The sequence below is a fragment of the Euleptes europaea genome, chromosome 1 (genome assembly GCF_029931775.1).
Source record: "Euleptes europaea isolate rEulEur1 chromosome 1, rEulEur1.hap1, whole genome shotgun sequence".
Taxonomy (NCBI): Eukaryota; Metazoa; Chordata; class Lepidosauria; order Squamata; family Sphaerodactylidae; genus Euleptes; species Euleptes europaea.
The window spans coordinates 138,160,458-138,185,035 of record NC_079312.1 but is presented as its reverse complement, the minus strand read 5'-3'; the positions used below and the strand labels follow the sequence as shown (position 1 = coordinate 138,185,035).

The 24,578-nt window shown below is 45.9% G+C and overlaps 1 protein-coding gene across 1 annotated transcript in view; it reads right to left on the bottom strand.

Annotated features, from left to right (window-relative positions):
• Positions 1-582: 582 nt before the first annotated feature.
• SDK2 (sidekick cell adhesion molecule 2) overlaps positions 583-24,578 on the bottom strand; it is a 408,808-nt gene continuing 384,812 nt past the window's right edge. The window contains exons 38-45 of the mRNA XM_056856751.1: positions 19,850-19,987; positions 17,742-17,903; positions 15,130-15,255; positions 13,420-13,584; positions 13,123-13,263; positions 7,812-7,950; positions 7,554-7,701; positions 583-944 (exon numbers count right to left, since the gene is read on the bottom strand). Coding sequence (XP_056712729.1) covers positions 591-944; positions 7,554-7,701; positions 7,812-7,950; positions 13,123-13,263; positions 13,420-13,584; positions 15,130-15,255; positions 17,742-17,903; positions 19,850-19,987 — 1,373 coding nt within the window. The 3' untranslated portion in view covers positions 583-590. The remainder of the gene's footprint in view (positions 945-7,553; positions 7,702-7,811; positions 7,951-13,122; positions 13,264-13,419; positions 13,585-15,129; positions 15,256-17,741; positions 17,904-19,849; positions 19,988-24,578) is intronic.

Sequence of the window (24,578 nt, the reverse complement as noted above, 5' to 3'; positions counted from 1 at the left end):
CCATTGTTGGCTGCCTGGCCAGGGTTTTGCACATCACGCTAGCAAGTGCTGCAACTAGCTTCCTGGAGCACTGGCTGCAGCAGCCCAGCTGGCTCATATTTACAGCTTGTGCAGCCCTCACCCGTTCCCTTCCGAGGAAAACTTTGGCTGGAGAGAAAAATAAATTCAAACTCAAAGCGACTATTCTGACAAACATTGATTCACAATTCCTTTCTCTGTCTAGAAGGGTGACCTGCAAGGAGGTGGCCAGCAAGGCCAAACACTGTCTTAGCTTTGGGGGCGCCCGTTCTTTACTCTGTTGCCTTCCTTGCTTCAGCTGTAGGCCCGAGAACAGGCTTGCCTCCCATCTTGTTCTGGGCGCACGTTTGCAAACCAGCAATTCCTTTGAGCACTGTGCAATACTAGAAGCAGCAGCAGTAAATGATTCCAAACTCAACTAAGACTGATTGTCTCCCACATGATCTTCCCATCACCTCCGAAAAAATAATAATTCTGGACCAAAATGTTTGTCATTATTGTTGTTGTTGTTGTTGTTGGTAAATCCATTATTTTTCTTCTTAACCATTTTCTTCTTCTTTCCTTTAAAAATGTCAAACAAAAGAAGAAAATCCAGCGATAGGGGCTCTGGAGCCAGGGGCAAGGCTACTGGGGGGTCGGTAAAGGGTGCTCTGCTGGCTTGGAGGGTTGACTGGAGTTTGTGGTGTTGGAGTCCTACTAGTTTTGGGTCGGAAGAGGCTGCCTTGTTGAGTGCTGGTGCTGTTGGACACTGGGCAGTGGTCGGGGTCGCCAGAGTCGCTCTCCGTGTAACTGTAAGCCTGAGCCCTGGAGATGCCCTTCTGTTGACGCCGCCATGAATTGTAGTAAGTAGGGTCACTGATGTAATGGTTGACAAAGGAGTGAGCTTTCTGCTGGCTCTGATCCACTTCATATTCACTGTCGCTTCCCTGTGGGGTATGGTGGAAAGACCATGAGTTTAGTGAAGGGTGAAAGCATGCAGAGAAGCCTACTAGCTTGGTGGGCCGATACTTCTAGAACTGTGTGCGAGAGGCAGGCCACCCTCTCTCAGCCCTTGCTTAATATGCCTGCCATTCTTTGCTTCAGAAAACGACAAAGGACCATAGGTGAACTCAGATCCCAGCAATGAAAGTAGCTGCTTAACTCAAATGCATAGCAATGGACACCCTGTATGAAAAAAGGAATTGTTTGAGAGGTATGCTGAATAGTTATGGAACCCCGTTTGCTCACATACACATATACCTGTGTACACTAGAGCTGCAAACATCAATTCATTTAACTCCTAGATTAATCAAGCACCATTTTTAATAGATTAGCTGGTGACAGCCACTTTTAATCCGCAATTACAAATTGAGTGGGGTTGTATACCAAGGTTATTTTGGCCACTTTCAAGGGAAATGAAGATGAAAACATTCAGATGGCAGCACTTGGTTATTAAGTTGTAAGTTTTATCACATCCCCTTCAATATTTGAAAAAGCCACGTGTATCAACATTTTAGTAATATGAATCAATTCTTTGGCAAATAATTAATGGTTTAATCTAGTGACAATATGCACAAATCACAGCACAATTCTAAGAGGAACTGCTGCGTTTTCAGTTGTTACATTTATACCCTGCTTTTCTTCCATTGTAGACTTCAGTAGCACATGGAAGGTCTCTTGGAGGTCTTGCACTGGCCAGACTCAGACCTCTGCTCAGCAAGCGCCTTCTAGTCATACCCTACTGCAGGGGTGGGGAACCTTTTTCCTGCCAAGGGCCATTTGCACATTTATAACATCATTCGGGGGCCATACCAGGTGTAGATTTCCCGGTGGGGGGGAGAGGCTAGGGTTGCCAGGTCTCCAGCCACCACCTGGAGGTTAGCAACCCCAGGGGAGGCCATGCAGAGAAGGCCTGGAGGGCGCCCCTGCTCCCCCGGTCCTCCCCCCTCCCAGGTGGGAGGGCAGCCAGCGGTAGGCCCGAGCAAACAAGGCACCAGGGGGGCGCAGCCCACGGTCGATCGGCAAGGGAGGAAGGAAGGAAAACAGAGAAAGAGGAAAAGGGAGGGAGAAAGAAATGGAAAGGGGGAGAAAGAAAAGGACGGAGGGAGACAAAGAAAGAGAAAGAGAGGGAGAGAGAAAAGCCTTCACACTCACACACACACCGGCCCCCAGCGACCTGGCCCCAGGCTCCGTGCTCTCCTCCCCCCGAGTCCACAAAAGGCCCCCCGAAGCCCGATCGGCTCCTGCGCGCATGCTTTGCCGCCGGGAGCCGCGGGCCTCTTCCCCCCCCCTCGCTGCTCAACAGCCGACAGGCAGCAAGAGGGGCTTACAGTGTGCCCCAGCCATGCTGCGGCTATAGGGGGCAGCCTTGGGGGAAGCGTCCCTCCCCCTCCTCTCACCGAGCAACAGCCGTCAGTCAGCGAGAGGAGGTCCAAAGGGTGCCGCAGCGCCCCTGCAAGCCGTGGCCCCAGGAACACCCTCAGGGAGGGCTGCCCTGCACCGCGCCTCTGCTGCAGGGCCCCGGAGCTTTTGAGGGCCACAAAAAATGTCCTCGGGGCCACATACGGCCCCCGGGCCTGAGGTTCCCCATCCCTGCCCTACTGGGACTCGTCCTGCATTCACTTCCTCAGAAATATGGGAAATACAATTTTTGTTGCATGTTTCAGGCTTACATGAGATACAAAGTGGTTTGGATGGAAGTGTGATGGGGGTGGGGTGGGGGACAGAGTGGCTTTCAGAACAGGAAAAGCAGGAAATAAAACTGTTCAGCACAGGAATGGGTCCCCACAGGAACAAAAAAAAACAATGACAAGGCAAAACAAATTAGGAGAGAATAATTATCAGGTTTACTCATTGATACCTGATTTAAACTTGATTAGGCAAGATCAAAGAACTTAGAATCATAGAGTTGGAAGGGATCATACAGGCCATCTAGTCCAACCCCCTGCTGAATGCAGGATCAGCCTAGAGCATCCCTGACAAGTGCTTGTCCAGCCTCTGCTTAAAGACTGCTAGTGAGGGGGAGCTCCCTAATATCCAGCTGGTACCTTTCTGCCCTCAATTTAAATCCACTATTGTGAGTCCTATCCTCTGCTGCCAATAGGAATAGCTCCCTGCCCTCCTCTAAGTGACAGCCCATCAACTACTTAAAGTGAGCAAACATGTCCCCCCTCAACCTCCTCCAGACTAAACATTTCCAAATCCCTTCGCCTTTCCTCATAGGGCTTGGTCTCCAGGCCCCTGATCATCCTCGTTGCTCTCCTCTGCTCCCTCTTGATTCTGTCCATATCATTTTTGAAGTGAGGCCTCCAGAACTGCACACAATACTCCAGGTACGGCCTGGCCAATGCAGTGTACAGCAGAACTATGACATCTTGCAATTTGGATATTATGCCTCTGTTGATGCACCCCAGTACTGCATTAGCCTCTTTTGTTGCTGCCTTACACTGGCTGCTCACATTTAACTTACTCCATGGGATCTTGCCCTTGCTCAAACTTGGCTCCTATCTGTACAAAGCAGCCATATGTACTTAGTTGGTGTGCCAGTGCAACACACACCCCAACAACAGATCTCCAGCATGCTAACTAAGCATGCATAGCTGCTTTGCATATAGGGTTGCCAACTCTGGATTGGAAAATTCCTGGAGGTGTGGGGCTCATGACAGAAAAGGATGGAGTTTGGAAAGGGAAGGGACCTCAGCTGGGATATGATGGCACAGAGCTAGCCAGCCCTTCAAAGCTGCCATTTCCTCCAGGAAAATAGATTATTGTAGTCTGGGGACCAACTGTAATCCTGGGAGAACTCCAGGCCCCACCTGGGGGTTAGCAACCCTATTTGCATGGGTAGCAGTCAGTTTAAATCAGATGGTGTGTGAGTGGACGGTAGGACTGTATCAATTACGAGTAGTCATTTTTTGCTTCTATTCTCACCCTCTATATTTGATGCCCTGTGAGTTTACAGGGCTCACATGTCACATTATTCCAGGTAAGCATAAATGATAGAGAGCTGCATAATTTTGGTTTTGAAACATTCAGTGCAGTGATTAATATTTAATCATGATGAATCTGATAGTTTTGTGATTTCAGAATCCCTTGAAACCAGGAGTTTGGTTTATATGTCCTTGATGTGGCGGCTCTCTTTCTCTGCTTGCAAAAAGCATCCTCAACCAATAACCAAGAACTCTGTCCGGGGGGTGGGAACCTCCCCCTCCCCCTCTATATATAAACTGTAGGAGAAAGAAAAAAGAGCTAGCCAGGGCAGGGCAGCCTTGGCTCGGTTCCTTCCTTTCAACGGTGCTCTCTGTAATTGAATTCAGCTTCTCCATTTGCAGCAGGACAATAGGGACCATTCATGAGAACCCCTGGCCCAGCCAGGGAAGCGATCGAGTGGCAGCTTGCAGCCAGTTCAGCCCTTAGCGTTCCCTGCAAGGTACTCGTTCCATTAGGGGATAACGGAGGAGCGAGGGGATCTCGCCGCCTCGGCTACTGTGAAGGAAGGGGGGGCACAAGGCCGAAGCGAGGGGGATGAGAGCTGCAGGTAACGGATCTCCAGAGCAGCAATGGAGGGGAAGAAGTAGGCTGGAGCCTAGCCTCGGAAACGTGAAGAGCTATAGCAGCAAGGTCAAAAACATACCTAACAATTCCGAGATGAAAACCGAGTCCTTGGAACAGAACGTCTGGCTTGAAAGCACAGGACCCTTTCCCCTCCCCAGTCTCTCATATGCGCATCCCAAAGTGCTTTAGAAAGAAAGGCTAGCGCCTCACTTTTAAAGAACAGAATGTAGGACTTCCAGATCTCTTGTGATACACAGCAGCAATTTTTGGGAATCTGACAGCTTCCCTGGTGGCAGCAAAGATCCCTCCTTTAAACAGTAAATCTATGATGCCAAAGATCAAACATCCCATTCCCATCCTCCGTGTTTGGTGTTTTAACCCATAATACAGTCAGAGACAGTACTCAAAATAAAGATGGCTTCATGTTGCAGTTCTGGGAGTTCTTGTCTTGTTTGGTTTACACACTCTCTGCTTTATTCCATAGTTCATGTGGATTACTAGGGATCTGGAGGAATTATGCATGTGTGAATTGTAGACTGTGAGAATAAGATTCACTGCACCCTTGCACCTGAGTTTTTCCCAAAACATTGTCTTCAGCTACAGAAGTCCAGCAATACTTTAAATACATCACAGAACTAGAACCCAGGAGAGTTGTCTTCAGTACCATGTTCCACCAAAGATTCCTTTTGTGACGTTGGTAAAGTCATTTAAACTGGATCCTTTCTTTGGCTACTCACACCCCCCAGCCTTTGGTTTTTTTAAAAAAAGATTTTAATTTTCTTCCTGTTTATATAGAATAGTTGATTCTCTTTTGCCCTATTAGAAACTAAAACTTTATCCTGCATTAATAGCAATTCACATGTACACCCCCACCATTGCCAGGATCTTCATATCAGGACATTTCCCTCGGATTAAGAGATTATTCTAATTTAGAAAAAAAGAGGCCTGATTTTTAAGCAGCTCCTGCAAGCTTCCCTGAGCCTTCTTTTCTGATTGGTGGAGGGGCTGCCTGTGGTTCTGGCCTAGCCCAGTGTAACAGGTATAAAAAGCCTGATCATTAGCAGCATCTCTTGTCAGGCTCAACATGGAGCTGTGGGCAGCATCACGTTTGTGGAAGCCTGAGTGCCAAACCTGACAGCCTTGAGGAGCTGTTCCTTGCAGCAGCCAACCGCAGTACTCTGGCGCTTCATTCACTTCTGGAGCCTTTTGCTGGGTACTAGCAGAGGTTAAACCAAGATCCAAAATTCATGCCCTCACTTTTCATGCCCTCTGTTGTCCAGAGCTCAAATCAGTTCTGGGTGGATTTACACCTAGATGCATTTGCAGCAAGGACCCATCGCCACAACAGTAATCCCTCTGCCTGCCTAATCGTCCCAGGATACCAATCGTGGTCCAGGCCTTTTGGCAACAGCTCTGTTCCTAAGGAGAAGACAAAGGAGTCATTTTGCTTTAGCCTGGCAGCAATGCCTGCCTCCTGTCAACCCCAGAACTGCTAGTGCCTGTTGCTGCTAGCAACAGGGCCAGGGCCAGAAAGGCCCGGCTATAAAGCTGTGCATGCCCCAATCCTGACTTTTTGAGGCAGATGTCTGCCTGTTCTTTGCTGCTATGCAGCTGGCTCCTCTGATCCCTACCTCCTTCTCCAGAAGGATGGAGAGGAACAAATACATTATCAGATTTCCATCAGGCAGGTTGGCTGGCTAGTATCCAAGATCATTCAGTATTCAGGAACAATCTTTTCAGATGAGTGTCTTATTCAGTCTACAGCTGGTTACAGGCAATATTTTCCTCCCTGCTCTATATTCACCTTAGTAGCCTTGGAGACCTCCCCCCGCCAATATATTGACAAGGAAACAGAATACATCGACAAGGATTTGGGCAATGGAGAGAGAAGCAAGGATTTTGACCACTTCATTAAATGTGGTGTTTTGTTCCATCCCATTGACAGGGAGGACCCTGCCTTGCATTTGCTTTGAGGCCCATACAACAGCTTGTTCTACTCTGTGGCTCCCTCCAACACATCACTATCTTTCAAAATGCAAATACATTTGCAAATATCAGATTTGCCCCGCATTAACGTAAGTCAACACTACCATCACTAGGGCTGTCAGGTCCCTCTTCACCACCAGAGGGAGGTGTTTGGGGAGGGGAGGGACTTCAATGCCATAGAGCCCAAATTGCCGAAGTGTCCATTTTCTCTATTGGCTAGAGATCAGTTGTAATAGCAGGAGATCTCCAGCAAGCACCTGGAGGTTGGCAACCCTAACCATCACACAAACAACATGCCTCTCAGGGTTACCAGCTCCTGAAATAGAAAACTGGGCAGTCTAGATCCCGAAGTGGGGCGAACACCTAAGGCTAGGGTATGGAGCCCAGCAGTTTGGAGCAGAACTGAGCCCAGCACACACAAACAAACACACACACACACACACACAAAAGGAAGGGGGGGAAGCATTACCCTTTGCTTTTCTGTCAGTGAGTCCCAAAGCAAAACACAAATGCAAGGCCTGGGATTTTTCAAAATGGTTGGCATCCCTAATGTGTAGGTATCTCATAGAAGTGAGCAGGAACACATGGTTCCACACAGGAAAAGCTTCCGTAGACACCAGTCATTTTTAGATCTGTTTCTGATACTGGAGGCCATGATTCCAGCAGCCAGCACCAGACTCCTGTAGATTCTGACAGGTACTGATCCAGGATTACCAATGAAGCACAAAAGTATTTCTGTGCATGTGCAGAGGCCTCAAGTTGTAGCAGTGTGACAAGATTGTGCCACCGCACCTCAATAGACTAGGAAGTTTCTGCACAGTGTGGCCAAGCTTACTGTGTCAGCAAAGTCTTCTAAACCCAAGACTATAAACCCAAAGTCTTCTAAACCCTTGTGATTCTGTCAGTCCATGCTAGAGTGCCCCCCCAGTATCATACCTGTTTCAAAATCCATTGGCATCACTAGTACTTTCTGCTCTATGAAAGTACCTCAGCCCCCAGCCTCCAGTGTAACTCACCTGTGAGTCAGAGATCTCTGAAGGCTTCTCAGTGAGGCTGCTGCTCTCAGCTGGGATGAGGTCATTATACTTGGTGACATCCTCGTCTGAATAGTGTAGGGAGCCCGGGCTCGGCCGCGGTGGGGACCTCGGGAGAGACACGGAAGAGCTGAGATTTCATTCAGAAAGGAAAAACATTTAGTGTGGGAGAGCACCCCATCCAAGTTAAGTGTCTCCCATTCTCTTCCGTTTACCAGCTGCTCAAGCAGCATCTAATACCTTGTGTAGATGCCATTCTTCCGGCAGAAGGAGTTCTTCACTGACAGGCGCCGGTTATTTAACTCCAGAGCGGGAAAGCTGCTCTCATCCAGGCTGACCATCTCTCCGTGGCCCAGTGCATTTGATTTGGAGTTGCTCCCTGAAAAAGGCCAGGGGAGCAGGTATTATTCAAGGGGGCAAGGCAAGTACTGAATCTCTTACCAAAGAGAATAAACCTCAACATTTGTTTCTTGATTCTACCAGGGAGGGCCATCTTGGGGTTTAAATAATGGCAGAACAGGGGCCATAAAACAACAAAATTAAAATAAATATTCATGTGAGACAAACAGGACCTGGAGTCCATTGTGAAAGCAGAACAGACAGCCTTCTGAGGCTATGTGCAGAGCAACAAAGGCAGAAAGTCTTATTAAGAACATAAAGAGGCCTCCTGGAGCAGACCAGTGGTTCATCCAGTCCAGCATCCTGTTTCACAGTGGCCAGCCAGTTGCCCTGGAGGCCCAACAGACAGGGCACAGAGACCAAGGTCTTCCCATTATCTTCCTCTATGTGTTCCTGGGAGAGTTCCTGGGTAGCTTACTCTTGTGTCATTCACACACTGTTTATCTCCAGGAGTGTGTTTAGCACTTTAACTCTGGTAATACACACATATCATTGATTGAACTTTGTCCCTCTCAGTGAGAATCCCACTGCAATTAAAGTACTGTTCATCCCAGTTCTTCGGAATACCCCCTCCACGTGGTCTGCCTGCCTATACTTATTATCTGAAAACTCCTCGTCTCTGTAGAGCTTTTTGCTTGGCTAGATTGAATGCTAACCCTTCTATGGTAATGCAGGGCAGAATTCTGAATATACCATACTCAGACAGGATCTGCCCTTGCTCTTCTGGCTCTATTGACACATTAGCCCATGACCTTTTGGAATGCCGCTTTTACGAGGAACTTCGATCGCACAATATTTCCCCCCTTTTAATATACAAATCCAATGCCTCTGTGACTGACATAATGCCTTTTTTACTAAGCGATAGGGACCCCAAGGCTACATTGTCAGTGGCAAGATTTGTTTCAGTCCTTATATCCCTCCAACACTAGATATATGCTGCTCAAGATCAATTGATCAAGGAGCTTCTAAGGGGTAAAAGGGGAAAAAAGGAAAGGCAATTAAAGTACAATTAGGCCTTGTGAAATGGAAATAACTGTTAATGTGATCATGACCTCAGGTACTGGGAACGAAAACCAGAAAGTCTGTAATTGACTCTAGCTCATCCTTGTCCCATCCCCTGATCAAAAGTCAATAAAGCTGCCTTTTAAAACCAGAAATCTTATTTCTCCACCTGGCAGGTTATATCTAATAAGTCTCATGATCTTCATAGACTGAGATGTAATGATCCCAGCTCTAGCTGCTGGTATTCATTTCCCCCTCTAAGACCTAGTCACATGATACTTTCCCTACATGGTTGTGCATGGATGCAAGGGGTGGGAAAACTATGAATGCTCCATATTTTATTTTTATATCACCATCATCTTATATTCTAATAGCGACATCAGCCAAATCTAAGGATACTTAAATCTGGTGACTGGAGCTGTGGATGGGCACAACAGATCTTTCTACAAACCTGAAAAACATCCCAGGTTTGCAGAAAAATCTGAATTCTAAAGAAAATACATTGAGGGTGTTTAAAAACCTCCAAATGATAAAAGAATCTCCTGTAGTTTTAACAAACATTCCCTCAGTGGCTGTTGCTAGGCAACAACAGCATTCCAAGGCTTGGTTTCTGTGAGTAAAAGGCAGGGGGAGGGGGCAGGGTCCTTTCCAGAGATTTTTTGGCCTTTGAGGGAAGACTCATTGGGGCCAGGCGTGACAGCAACCACTGGGTTACTTGATACCACCTGACTTGCATGAACCACCTAGGCTTGGCTGCTTGCTATCGTTCAGCAGCAGCCACTCTATGAAAGGGAGTGTGGTGTAGCAGTTACAGCTTTACACTAGGGCGTGAGAGACACAGGTTCAAATCACCCGTCTGCCATGGAGCTCACTAGGTGATTTTGGGCCAGTCACGTACTTTCAGCCGAACCTACCTCACAGGGTTGTTATGAGGATAAAAAGGAGGAGAGGAGAATGATGTAAGGTGCTTTGGTCCCCAATGTGAAGAAAGGTAGGGTTTAAATGAAGAAAATGGGAGGCAGGTTAAAGGTAGGTTGGTGAATGGCTGAGGAGAGAATGAGGCAGGGAAAGGGCAGAGAATATGAGGGTTGCCAGGAGGAGGGGAAAAGGCAATAATGTGGAGAGCAGGATACAGGGATATTCCTGGGCCATGGTTTTCTTAGGTGGAGGCTGCGCGGGAGGGGTGAGGGAAAGCTGAAGGCCAGAGGGGGGCAGATGAAAGTAGGTGGGCTGTTGAGTGGGAAGCAGGAAAAGGGGAGAGGTTATGGGGGCTTTTGGGGAAGGGAAAAAGTAATAGTGTAGGAGGGGGAAACGAAATACTCCCCCTGCCACTCCTTGTGGGTTCCCACTTGTTTGTTTATATTTTTGTCACCAGATTTGGGTTCTCTGGGGGGGGGTGTTTGGTAGGTTTTTATAGATTTTATATGCAGTTTATGCAGTATTTATACATACAATAGGTGCAATTTATTCGTATACGTATAATATATAAAGTTGATTTATTGACACGCAGATAATGTTGAGAAATGCAGATACTTCATAGGAAAAATTCATTGCAAGAAAACAAAAGATGATGCAGCAATTGAGTCCATGATTATTTTCTTAAGAAAGAAGTGAAATTAAAATGAGGGCTTTCAATCCAGAACAATAGCGATGAGAAATTCAAAATTACCCCACCCCCCATTATGCACATCATTATGTCTGAAAATTGTGACTGCTGCATGTAGTTGTGCTTGGAAAAATCTGTACATATGATGGTATGTGTTTCTTTTCTAATAGCTCTGTGAACCCCTACAAGAAAAATGCCCCATGTGAAAAAAATGCCCCATGCCCCATGTGCATTTTTTCTAAGAGGAATGTGTTGATTTCCCTCACAATTAGAGTAAAGAAAACATAGACCCATTCCCTTGCCCCAGTGACCTCTCCAATTTTGTGGCTGCCTCTGGCGGTACTGGGATATAAAATCATTTTTTAAATTGTCACGTTGGAGTAGCATCAACATACCCATTGACTCCCCCCCCCCATCAATATCCTACAATGCAGCACTTCAAAAGGGGTTTCTCAGGATAACTCCCAGGGTGCAAAGGACAGTCACTGTTTTTTCTTGCATTTGTTATCCCTTTGCACAACAAATATGAAATTAACAAAACAATATCTATACCTAAAAAAGGATATTGTAGAGCAGGGGTGGGGAACGTCTTTTCTGCCAAGGGCCATTTGGATATTTATAACATCATTCGCGGGCCATACAAAATCATCAACTTAAAAATTAGCCTGCTATATTTGGTCAAACATTTAGCCAAGAGGCACGACCGGAGACGGCTCCACGTGTCTGCCATGTAGAGCGACTCGTTTTTGAGCTCTGCCGTCCCCAGCTGGGCCCAAGAGATTCAGGCACGGCAGCAAACACAAGACGGAGTGAGCGACAAGCTGCTTGGGGCTTGTAGGCGAAGGAGCCCGGTCCAGTAATGCCCAATCTGGCACTTTCCCGCCCTACGCGTCTTTTGCAGGACAGAGGGGAAAGAACCAGAAGGGACAGGGGGTACTGACCAAGCCCCAAGCAGGCAGCTGCCCAGATGACACACACACACCCCGCACAGGTAAGCAGGTGGCACAGGATGGTCTGTTGCACCAGCCGGGCATAGCCATCCAGTCGCATGCCGGACTTGGGTCTCCGCATGGTTGATGCCGGATTCTACAGCCGGCTCCTGCTACCTCCGCCTGCAGGGGTGAAATGAGGACCCACTGGCTAAGAACTCCCCCCCTTGAGCATTCTGGCAGTGCCCCCTTTAACCCCCCCCCATTGTTGCCACTTCCGCCCCCAGCCCTCTTGTAGTACAGAGGGAATACGTTTCTCCACAGCCCAGGTGGGAAAGGGTTAACAGTTTCTTGGGTGGTCCTAGCAGCTCCATAGCTAATGACACTTCTGCAAGGGGGAAAGAAGGTTCCTTTTCTCGGCAAAACAAACTCACATCTGCCTTGAATAGAGGCTATTCCTGTCCGCGGGAGGGGGCGGATCGCCAGTCTTAGATCCTTCTGAGCAAGAGATATGCCAGGACCCACGAAGGGCCAGACCAAAAGTTTTCACGAGCCTTATACGGCCCCTGGGCCTGATGTTTCCCAACCCTGTTGAAGATTGAAAAGGTGCAGCAAACAATAACCAAAATGATCAGGGGGCTAGAGCAGCTGCCCTATGAGGAGCGGTTAAAATGCTTAGGGCTGTTTACCCTAGAAAAATGGTGAATAAAGGGAGTCATGATAGAGGTTTATAAAATTATGCATGTCGTGAAGAGAGTGGACGGGGAGAAACCCTTCTTCCTCTCCCATAATACTAGAACCTGGGGTCATTCACCAAAGCTGAAGGGTGAGAGATTCAGGACAGACAACAGGAAGTATTTCTTCACACAACACATAGTTAAATTGTGGAACTCCCTGCCACAGCATGTGACCACCAACTTAGAAGACATCAAAAGGGGAGTGGACAAACTCATGGAGGATTAGGCTATCAATGGCTACTAATCATGGTGGATATCTACTCCTTCCAGTGCTAGAGATAGTATGCTTCCTTAAATCAGTTGCTGGGGAGCACAGGCAGGATGATGCTGTTGCACTCTTCCTGTTTGTAGGCTTCCTAGAGATAGCTGGGTGGCCACTGTTTGAACAGAATGCTGGATGAGATGGGACTTTGGTCTGATCCAGTATGGCTCTTTTTATGTTCACTTAATCTCTGTGCGTGTGAGTGAGTGAGAGAGAAATATGCTAGTCCACTGCTAGTGGGAAGAATGGATGATTAGAATCCAGGTATCCTGGACATTCTCTGCAGTGTAAAGAGGGGACAGTCTGGATGGTGGAGACTTAGGTATGGAAGAACATAACTTCAAAGAAGAAAATGGGATCTCATGAGTTGGGGAGAGGTTTGGAGCCAGGACGTTTCAGGCAGAGGAGGGTGTATTGGTTAGAGATAAGAGGGTGGGAAGAGATAGATCTAAAGGCTGTGGACCACTGGAAGTTACTGAGTCATCTGCCATCGGCTCATACTGTGTTCCTCAAGGGAAGTCTCTCCACCATTTGAGCATTCAGAGCCCTGAAAAGAAAGCACCCCAACATATATATAGTCCCGTCAGGGATTTCTTGGGACTATATTGACACCTACCTGAATCTGACTTCTTGGCATATTTCTTGCTTTGCCCACGGATGATAAGGACAAAGACAAGCAGGAGGATGAAGATGAGCCCCACCAAAGCGATGACCACCAGGAACCACCATTCCTCATAGAAAGGGTTTGCTTTTTGAGCTGCAAAACAGCAAGCAGCATAGAGCAGTCAAGAGCCCTTTCCCTGCCACACTAACTTATGGCTGATGTACCGTGCTTCCAGGCTCCAGTTCAATAAGTGGGAGATGAACAGACCTGGTGTAACCCAAGGCAATAAAATACTTATTACACGGTTACCTGAGACTGATGGGGAGGGAGCACTGGGTGTCCCATAGCCATAGTCATTGACAGCAATGACACGGAAGTCATAGCTGACACCCTGTTTCAAAATATCCATGCTGAAGGTATATGAGGTCACTTCCTTGGGGATGTCCTTTATAAGAATGTCCCAGAGCCCCTCGTCTGGAACAGAAAAAAACAACAGTGCAGTCAAAACAGGAAAATACACATGTGTGCATTTAATGCATGCATCTATTCGTTGAAAAGGATATGTGCACATACACATACACAGAATAATGAGGGTCAGATTCTTGGATGGTGGCCTAGGAAGGGGCAGTTGACTATGCGCAAAAAGCCCCTCACTGTAAAATAAAAGTTACAATAATCTATATGACCAATTTGTAAGCTTCACTGCCAACTCATGGTACAAAATAAACATCAAAAATATAAAATGAAATCAGGTTTGTAAAACACTTTGAATTTTTATAAGCACGATAAAAATAGATAACGAGGGTGCAGAGTTGTAGGAATGAAAGCAGGAATAAAAGTCTTGGGCAGGGATATTTTGGGAAATAAAAGGCAGAGAACAAGGCTATGGATGAACTCTGTGCTGCATTTCATATGATGTTAAAAGCCCTTCTTGCATTTGTTTGCTCCCACTTTTCTATCACATAAAGCCTGCACGGAATCTACATTTGATTGGGTTTTCCTTTGTTGCATTCAAGTAGCACAAGGAAGGCTCAACATCTACTTTTAGAGGCTTGTGAAAACGCCCCTAGGGCAATGGCCTGCATCTTACAGCACACCTTGCTCCAGGTTAAGGTGAATGACCCTCAGAGGCAATTAACAGCCCCTGTGCCATACCAGCTGGTCTGTCCTGGGGTCTCCTAGAGGCAGTCACTCAAAGCAGCATCATTAAAAAGCCAGTGAGAGGCCATTTCAAAGCACTCAAGTGATTTATCCCCCTGCATCTGCCCTGCTCTTAGTCTGTGAGTTCATCAATCATCTCCTGCAGTGGAATAGAACATTCCCCCAGAGCCATCACCTTATAACTGGTAGGGGTAAGAGGCACAGAGTGTTTCATGCGTCACAGCATCCTCTTAATGGAAACCATCCCCCAAAGTAGATCCCTAAAGGAGACTTCAAGACTGTGAGATATTACATGCACTGGATTCAAACCAACTTGCTGTGTTGGAGGAGCTGGGCTGTAATATGTCATTCTAAACAGTGTGGCACAGATATAGAACCTGACACATATTGGGGAGACTTAATTCAAAGTAGGTCAATATTCTTGGTGTGTGTTCCTGGAGCCTGGATCATCACTGCATCCAGTCCATTACCATGAGATTAGGAAACAGGGAACCCCAAATTCATCAACTCCCAAACTGTGTGCCACAGAAGAATTGCTAGAATGCCATGAAAAACACAACAGTCAAATAATTAAAGCTTCCTCTGAGCCCCAAGCACTACTTGCTGAGAAGGCTGCCCACAGCATCTATAGTAAGTGGGATGGCCCGTGTTCAGATAATCACTGTAACCACAGTTAAATTAATTAAACCACAGTGTTATGCGAGGTCAAACTGCAAAGGTCACTTCAGGAACTGTTCTCCGCTCTCTCACTTTCTTCCTTATGTCCCAGCTTTAGTATTGCCAGTAGTTGCAGTTTCCATGGCAACAAAGGCCATGACGGGCAGCCGAGGAACCGTGGACCAAGAACAGCACACATACCTGAAGGCCGTGCCTCAATGACATATCTGGTGATAGGCCCTTTGCCTGGGTCGCCGCTTGACCAGTGGATGGTGATGGCTGAGCCATACCTGGAGATAAAAGGCTCACCTGGGGGACCTGGAGCACCTGGGAACCGAGCCAAGATCCATAATTAACAGAGATAACATTCTGTGGAGCAAGTAATAAGCAAATAATTTCTTCACTTTGACAAAGGTCAAATCTGATATGACAGATTTTTAGTATCAGCCCTAGGGAGTAGGTACTGTTAATGCCACTTAGAAACCTACACTACAAGAAAATATTGAATAATGATATATGATGCAATGCAAAAAAGAAATTGAGGTTTAAATTTCCATTGGATCCAAAAATATGTTATTAAATATATTGCCAAATAATATGCCAAAAGTATATAATGAAATATTTAAGTATGTGGTGACAGGGGCAAGTATATGCAGGAAAATGCAAAGCAGATAAATATCCACAATTTAATGAATGGCTAAACAAATTAAATGAGTATGCAATTATGGCAAAATTAACATCATTAATACATAATAGATCAACTTCTGAATTTAATGAAAAATTGAATGTGTTTTTTTAGTTATATAGCTAAGAAATAGAAGTCAAAATAATTAATGTTCAAGAACAGTAAATGTATATGATAAGATATGAAAATATAACGATGACATAGATGATATAGAGAAGTTAAAGAATTTAATAATTGAAGGATAATTTCAAGTAAGCGCCAATATAATGTAATTATCTCATTGAATATGCTTTTATGTTTAATATTAGTATGTGTTATGTTGGGGAAAAAATTACAAAAAAAAAACCCCACACTCCCTACAGGGTAATTTATAAAGATTTTTTTTTTTAGCAGAAACTAAATGCGTTGGTCTCCTAAAGTCTCTGTTAGTATAGCATTCTGGGGATGAGGCGCTTTCTGGCAATGGGACCCACCTCAGACTTGCAGGGTCAACTAACCTTGGCTGACACAGCTGACAGCGGCAGCAGCCAGACCAGGACGTGCTCAGTAAGAGAGTTTGGCAGCCAAATAGAGCCAGTAACATCCTCAAGCCCTGCCTGGAAAGGAAGCAACCTGGGAGGCAGCTGCAACTGAGACAGGGCTTCAGGACACTTCTGGTTAGGTGAAGGGGTAGAGGGAGAAGAGCAAGCCAGGGCAGAGGACTGGAAGCCGTGGCCTATTTAAGGAGGGCCTGCAGCAGGCCAGGAAGGATGAAGTATCCCAGCTCATGAAGTGTGGAAGAGCAGAGAATCTGGATAGGCAGAGGAACGAGGTAGTGCAACCTTCTCTGCTCTGAGGGCTTGCCAGGTCCTCCAGTGCAGGGAAAGGTCACAGCAGAGAAAGGGTAATGCAGCCTTGACCAGGGAGAGTATCATAGGGGCTAATATTCAGAAGGGATTCCTGTACAGTCTGGTGGTACATGTACACCCATACGTTTTCTTTCTCCCCATATCTATACTCATGGTGGAACTTTCCTCTCCCACCAATTGCTCTCCTTACAAATAGGCCCCAGCTCATCAGGTAGTTCAGTCCTGGCCCATACTCTCCAGTCTCTTTGCTCATTTAGTCTTTCTGGAGCATTTGGTAGCTAGAACCAAAATGACTGCGTAAACATACAAAAAAACCAAGTTACTTAAGGTGTGACCCATTCTCTGTTGCTCACTCTCAGTTATTGGCAATATGAGGGGTATTTACATAATTCCTCAAGTGTCTGAACAGAGGAAGTCTGGAACCCGGAAGTCATCTGCTGGGCTAACAAAATTGAATGCTAGAATTTTCATCCCACCTATCTTCTACTACGGAACTCAAGTTGATGTACATAAACGTTCCCAGGTGGCCTCCCATTTCAGAACTGACCAAACTGAAATCTACTGAGCTTCATATAAGGGAGCAGTATAATGGTCCTTCCAAAATGCTATGTTGGCTACTGAATTTCTGTACTCACAGTTTATATGGGTTAGTAACGGAAGGGGAACACCTAACGTGGTTAAGGTGGTTCCAGAGGGTCTTTTTCATGTACTGACTGAACCAATTCACCATGACTGAAAAGACTCAATTTGTACCAGGATTTGTTTTCTAAGCTAGGATTCAATCCTGGAATATACGAAAGAATAGCAAGGGGAAATGCCCCTGAATAGGTACAAAGTAAAATTTTTTTACCAGTGGAGACCTATGGAGAATTCCCACACATTGGGGGACCGGGAGAATGGCCTCAAAATCAGAGGGTAATATTTTCAGATAGATTTGAGCATTGGGATCTCTTTTTCTGCAAGGGAAGCATGGGGAAATGTCACAAGGAGACTGGGGCAACCTTTGCGGTGATCCCTGTTAGTCCAAGTATCAGAAACTAGCAGGGTCAGTGCAGAGAGGGCAGTACAAAACAGAGACTCCTGTGGAAAATATCCAGATTAGTTGGCACATTTATTTTTGCGAGAACCTCTTCCTTTCTTCTAACCCCAGAGGAGAAAATGAGCCACAGTGACAGCTGCTGTCTAGGCAAGCTGAGAAGATGGTTCTACGAGGGGTTTGCAGCACCTATCCAAGTGTGTGGGATGGTGGCTAAAGAAGGCTCCCTTCCCAGGCTTCGTACCTTCTCCTGGTCCTGTGGTGATGTTGGCTTCTACTTCTGGCCCATAAGTGAAGGTCTTGGCTCTGATCCGGAACCGGTAGGTGACACCTTCTGCCAGGTCTTTGACCTTCAACCAAAGAGGGCTGTTTCCCTTCACATCAACAGTAACAATCTTGCTGACCCCTGCAGGGCAGAGAAAAGAGGCTTAGATCTAGACACCCCATCTGGGTAAACCTTCCCACTTGGGTCCAGTGGTAGCCATGTTGCCCTAATACTTCAAAATGTAGCACTCTAATAAGACTACGCTTGTAGTTTAAAGTCCCTGTTGTTTCTCTTCAAACCAGGGGTAGATGCTGCTGCTTCTACTGCTTCTGAATCATCAGTAGGGTTGCCAGCCTCCATGTACTAGCTGGAGATCTCCTGCTATTGCAACTTATCTCCAGCCGATAGAGATCAGTTCACCTGGAGAAAATGGCCGCTTTGGCAATTGGACTCTATGGCATTGAAGTCCCTCCCACCCCCAAATCCTGCCCTCCTCAGGCTCCACCCCAGAAACCTCCCGCCGGTAGGGAAGAGGGACTCGGCAACCCTAATCATCAGTGCCACCAAAGACAACACTCTTCTAGGTCCATTGAAGTAAATGGGCTTGGAAGGGTGTATCTCTGCTTAGGGTTGCACTGTAGAAATGGAACATGGCCTCTCTTATGTGGCAGCATGTTAATATAGCAATTTCAGCCAGGAACCTATTTTTCTAATTGTTTTGAATTGAAAAAAATAGTAATTTCTTACAGTGGAGGGGGGGGGAAATCCCACCAGAAATACCGTTTTTATAACAAGAAGATCATATGGCTGAATGCTATTGTTAAAATTTCTCAGTGTTGAATAAACCAGGGGTCCCCAACGCGATGCCTGTGGGTGCCATGGCATCTGCCAACACCTTTCCTGGTGCTCACCAAGTGTTTTTTTTTTTAAGTGGGGGGTCCAGGGGGGGCTTTTGTCCAGCAGTGGTACTGATTAGTCACCGGAGACTCAATTGACTGTGCTGATTTTTTGCAATGTTGCTTTGGCAGCAGCTGCTACCAGAGCACAAAGATCTTCACTGTGTGACTGAAGGTAAAGCTTCAGCAGCCGTTTCGTTGCTGGGCCCACCTCCTGTGGCAACCATTTTGTAGAATTAATTCTGTGTCTTTGCCCACTGCCCTGTGTCAGAATTTCAAAGGTGGCCGCAGGCTCAAAATGGCTGGGAACCCCTGGAATATACAGTGCCTAGTTCATGACAAAGCCTATTATCTGGTACTGTTGTGCCTGAGTAATCATACCTGCATCACATGCAGATATACACGCAAGCTACACGCATAAGCTGCTTACAAGCAAAACCACAGAAGCCGCTTCCCAGTGGCCCCCCCCCTTTCCTTTAGCACCAAGCACGTAGGCACACACACCTTCCAAAGGCTGGAAACTTTCCTCTCACATAAGGAATGCTCCAACAGCCTCCATCCCACCCATTCCTCCTTTTTGATACTTTCCCTTCGCCCTGCAAGGGAACGCTCTGAACTGCTCAATAAGATAGGCTCCATTCATTAATGTAGCGAGGCTCACACATGCGCTGTAGAAACTACTGACGTTGCATTGACAAGCTAACACTGGATGTTAAGAAAATGTATCATTGTTGTATTGGAATGTCAAACGTCTATAAAACCTTTTGCATTAGCCCTGCCTCGGGGTGACAGGATTGCAGAGCTGTTTGCCTGGATCCTGACTCACCCGGTTATGACTTCTTGGCCAATAAAGCAAGCTGTAATCAAACCAACCTCCTGCCCTCATTGATCTCATTGGACTCTACGATAATGGGGGGAGCACGTCAGTACTTATTTTCAACACTTGCAGTGTGAGAAGCAAGAGTTAAAAAGTGTTCCTGAGCATGGGCAGAAATCCTTTACTTCACTTTTGGGTAACCACAGCTGGCCTATACATCTGGGATTAGGTCAGTGGGCCTTGGTTCAAGGTGCCCCCCCCCCAGACTTGCCACACTCTGGCTTATTAAATAGACTAGCCACAGAGCTTAATTAGCATTGTCTGCTTCATTAATTCCCCATTTCACAAAGAGATGGTGCCTCTAACAGCCTCACCATCCACAGGCATGCAGGGTTCGTAGATAAGCCGGTAGCCCTCAAGGATGCCGTTGGGGAAGAGAGGCGGATCCCATGACACATTGACAGAGGTGGTGGTGAGTTCACTGAATTTGATGAAGCCCGGAGAGCTGGGGGCTGTGAGGAGAGAAACAAAGGAGTCAGATGCAGGGACAGATGCTACATTTTCCCATTAATACCAAAGCCTTTGGATGAATAGTGGCATAGCTGTCAACCATTAATCTCCAGGAGGAAGGACAACAACCTATTGAAGGAAATCGTGTCAGTCCTTGAATACTGGTGACACTTTGCATAGTCAATGAAGAAAAACAAGGCTGCTTTATTAAACCATAGGGAAATGGCTGGATGGGTGGTTCAGGTATTTGGTACAAGAGCAATTGTGAAGGCAAAAGAAAGGGGCCACATGGGTCAGGGGCTTAAAAGCCTAGGGTGGTACTCTGGGATAGAGTTGTCCAGGAGAACAAATTCCTGCATCTCTCAGGATGGTCTTGAGCAACTGCAATCTGTCTAAAATTGTAGGAAACCTGGATTGCAAACCAGTGTTTTCCTCATAATATTAAAAGTAGAGCTGGAGCAACATTTGCAAGGGAGAATCAGCAGACAGGAAGAAGGTCCTAACCCTTCCCCTGCCTCCTGATTCTCTCCTGAAAATGCCTCCCCACTGCAATTTTGGATCTCCCCCATATGAGTACTGAAATCAGACTGGTTTAAAGAAAATGGCTCTTGGGGGGCACTTCTAGGGGAGAATCAACTAGCATGGGAAGCATCCTTCTCAACCTCTTGTTGATCCTCCCCTGAAGTTTCACCCCCTTCCTCCCTGTGGGGTTCAGGCCACAAACCAGGACTTTGTAAACATGCAGCACTGTAAATGGGGTCAGTAATATCAATGAGTGTAAAGCTCTAAAAGTCTGTTAGAAAGTAATAAGTAACATAAGGGACTATTACTCCTTGGAAAATCCTAGAGAGGTGAAGGTGACAGTTCGACAGTCTCAAGTATGCAGAAGTAGGAGGGGATACATGATGGCAAAAAAATTCCCCTTGCTTTTTTTTTTTTGGTTGAAAAAGTTGGAGGGAGAGATGTACTAGATTTGTCTGACCTTTCCTCTGCTCTTTTCTTGCTGCTCTCACTATGGTTGAGCTGATGTACAAACTCTGTGGCAGGGAAGAGCTGATGAGTGGCTTGGCCTACTGAAGCCACAGCTTTAGCCTTAAAGAGCCAAGTGTGGGATACAGGTGAAACTGCAGGATGGGAAAGTGGAAGGGAGGATTAAGTGACCTGCAAGGACAAGCGGAGGTAAGAATGAAAGCGGAGGAGGCTGTGGAAATGGGGGACATTGTGGGAGCTGGTGGCTGAAAAATCAGAAAAGGATGTGAAGTGGAAAGCAGAAAGATGGAATGATGCTTTAGGGAGGTAAGGGCTAAACTGTAGTTGACATTGGGTGATCTGAGGTAGCATCCACAGCCATGTAATGTTACTGCATAAAGCAGATGTGGGGATGGGGTGCAATCTGGATCAGATCCACAGTGCTAGGCAAGGGAGGCGTTTAACTTCTTGCCTTCACACTATTTCCTCGATTTGAAATGTCTCTCCTGCTGCTTTAAGCTCTGTTATGGAAAGAAGACAGATCTTTCTCCCACATTGATGCGAAAATCAGCTGGGTGGGATGAGGAGAGGCATCACTAATTGGGGAAACAACATGGGCAAAGAAATTCTTCCTCCTTCCTCAGTGCCACAGAACCAATCCAGGCGTGGTTCCCTCTGCTGCTGCTTTTCATAGTTAAATTACACCACTGATGATCTTTAGAGAACATCAAAACTCAAATGACATGAATCACATGATTTCTACATTACTACTCATTGCTCCCAGTCTTTCCTCTTGTGATACATTGATTTTATTTGTTTACACCCTACTTTTCTCCCCAATGGGAAGCCAAAGCAGCTCCCACCATACCCTACTCCTCAATTTTAGCCCCACAGCAACAACGGGGTGAGGTAGGTTAGGCTGAGAAATAGTGACTAGCCCAAGACTACCCAGAGAGGTTCCTTGGTGGAATGGGGGGTTTGAACCTGGGTCTCCTTGTGGTTTGACACTCTAACTGCTATGCCATGCTGGCTGGGATTCTACTCTAAGGCCAGTTCCGCTTGCAATGTGATTCCACAAATCTCTTCCAATTCACACATAAAACAAACAAATCCGGAAGCAGAGCTGAATTCAAATGTCTGATTTTCCAGGAAGCTTTTAATTCCTTAAAAACAGTGCTTGCAACTGAAAAAAAATGTCTTGAGGCTGAATAATTCCAACATGGGGTTGCTGTAAGGGTTGGAAATGGGACTCCTTTGCATGCCTATTGATTGGTAAATCGAAGCAGATAGAGATGAGTGGCTGGGGCTATTCTTTTCTCCTTCCCTGACTCGATGCTCTGCTGCCAGTTTCCTTGACAACTAGTGCCCTTCAAAGACGCTTCACATGTTTGCTTTGTCTTGGGAAACAGTTACTGCCTTGGCAAGCATGTGACATTTGTGTGAAATAAATAAGAACCCTACTGTGGTGCCAGACTAGGTCCAAGCCACACCACACAAAAGTCAGAAAATCAGACAGGAAATTGTGAGGGTTTTTTTTTTTTAAAAAATAACACTTTTGGGGACTTGTTGACTTTCTAAGCCTTGGGATACTGCTATAATTGTGCCTTCCAGCTTTTCCCGTGCTGCTTTAAAGAAGAACATAAAGCCACGTCTTTCAGCCTCAGCTTCTTTTTCTCTTGATTGGAAATTATAAAGGCTAACCCCGGAGGCCTGTTGAGAAGGTGAACAAACTGTGAAGCACTTTTCACATCAACAGTTCTACAAAAACCACTAATGAAGTTTTGTTAACTGATCCAGATGGCTCAAGGAAGTGAGTGAAGTCATTTTTATTTTTGCAGGCAGAGAAAAGCTCCAATGGTTGCTGGCCAAACGGACTGTAAGGAAAAGGCCTTCCCAGCCTCAAATATGGCGAACAATTAAGACCCTGAATGGGCCACAACACCCACCGCTTGGTTTCTTGAACAAGAACAATTTCCGTGGCTGCTCTGACAAAATGGCCCACTTAATCTACATTCCCTCTCGTTCTCATAGAGAATAAGTTTTTCCTCTATTGAAAGCTCAATCTAGCTATACCCCGTTCTAAGTTTATTGAGCCCTTCATACTGAGAATGGGACCCGACAGGGAGAGAGAAAAGATAGAAAACCTCCTACAAGGAGATAATCCCTCAATCACCTCTCAAGTAGCAAAGTTTTGTACGGCTGCAATGAAAATTCGTTGCCACAGAGTAGTCTCTTAGTCCAAATGGCAGATGTAACTTAGATGTTATTTATTTATTTATTTATTTTTTAAGTGACTTAAGACTTGGACTGTAAACCTTTGTCGGTAAGACCATTTTAGTCCATGTATCTTGTTTTATCTGGCCAAGGGCTACAAATAATCTATCTATCTATCTATCTATCTATCTATCTATCTATCTATCTATCTATCTATCTATCTATCTATCTATCTATCTATCTATCTATCTCAATCTAGCTTTCTTTACTGTACTACATCTCTTCCCCCATAAAGGAGCCACAAAAGCTTCAAATGTCATGTCAGAAAAAAACTCTTCACAGGACCGTGCGCTTCCAAGCGCATGTGCTCTGTCATCCCCCTCCTCTGCAAGCCGGAAAGTAAACATACAGCTGGCTTCCTAACAAGAAATTGACATTAGCTGTCATTTGTGCATTGTGAGGTACAGTTTTCTAAATAAGCTTATTAAATAAACATTTGTGTCACAAAAAGTTAAATGTGCGCACGCCTTAGTCTTTCCTATACAAAGTCCTGGAGGCCAGTCAACATAACCACATTTATCATGTTATTTCTGTAACTATCACAAAAAAGCTCAACTATGTGTGAAATGGCTGTCAGATGCCAGCTAGCCTTGGGCTACCTCCCTGGAAACAAGTTTATCCAGCTTGTACATTCATCCCTTGAGGAACTAGTGCGTCAGCTGATCATCTGAGCTAGCTGTACCTCTTTCATTAAAAGAGCAACTCATTAGCCCTATAATCTTGTTATTTCTAAAACAAGAAACTTGTACAGTTGCACCTTGTGTGATGACAATTGCAATCCTTTTCATGCCCACCAACGGGCAACATCTTGAACTCTCTGAGTTTTTTCTCACCAAAGCATCAAGAATGAACAGAGAGAGCGCTGTGTCAAGGCATTAGACAGAATGCCTGTTTGTTTTGCTTTTTCTTTTGCTGAGTACATTCCAAATCAGTGACTTGAATCTTTTGCAGTTTTAGAACTGAGCAGGGGGCCTGCAAAGAGGGAAAATTGGAGAAAATATCCTAACATGCTTTGGGTAAAATCACTGATGAGTTTCTTCTCATACTCCTTCATGCTGTGCCAAGAACAACCCCAAGGATCCAAGGAGAGGGAAACCAGTAAGACAGAGTCTTATAGTGACTCTGCTTCCTCTCCGCACGTGGGAGCTAAAGATACAAGTCCAGCTCTTCATCAGAGCCTTTGATTTAAACAGGGTTCCACCAGCCAACCCCACTGGCTGTGGATATGGCCCACAAGCCTTTATTCATTTCCTTTCTTGTTAGCTTTGATCTCTAAATGTGTAATTGGAGGATGTTGTGAAGTGCATAGTTGGAAGGAAGGGGAGGGGAGCAGGTGATGCAAGGGAACAA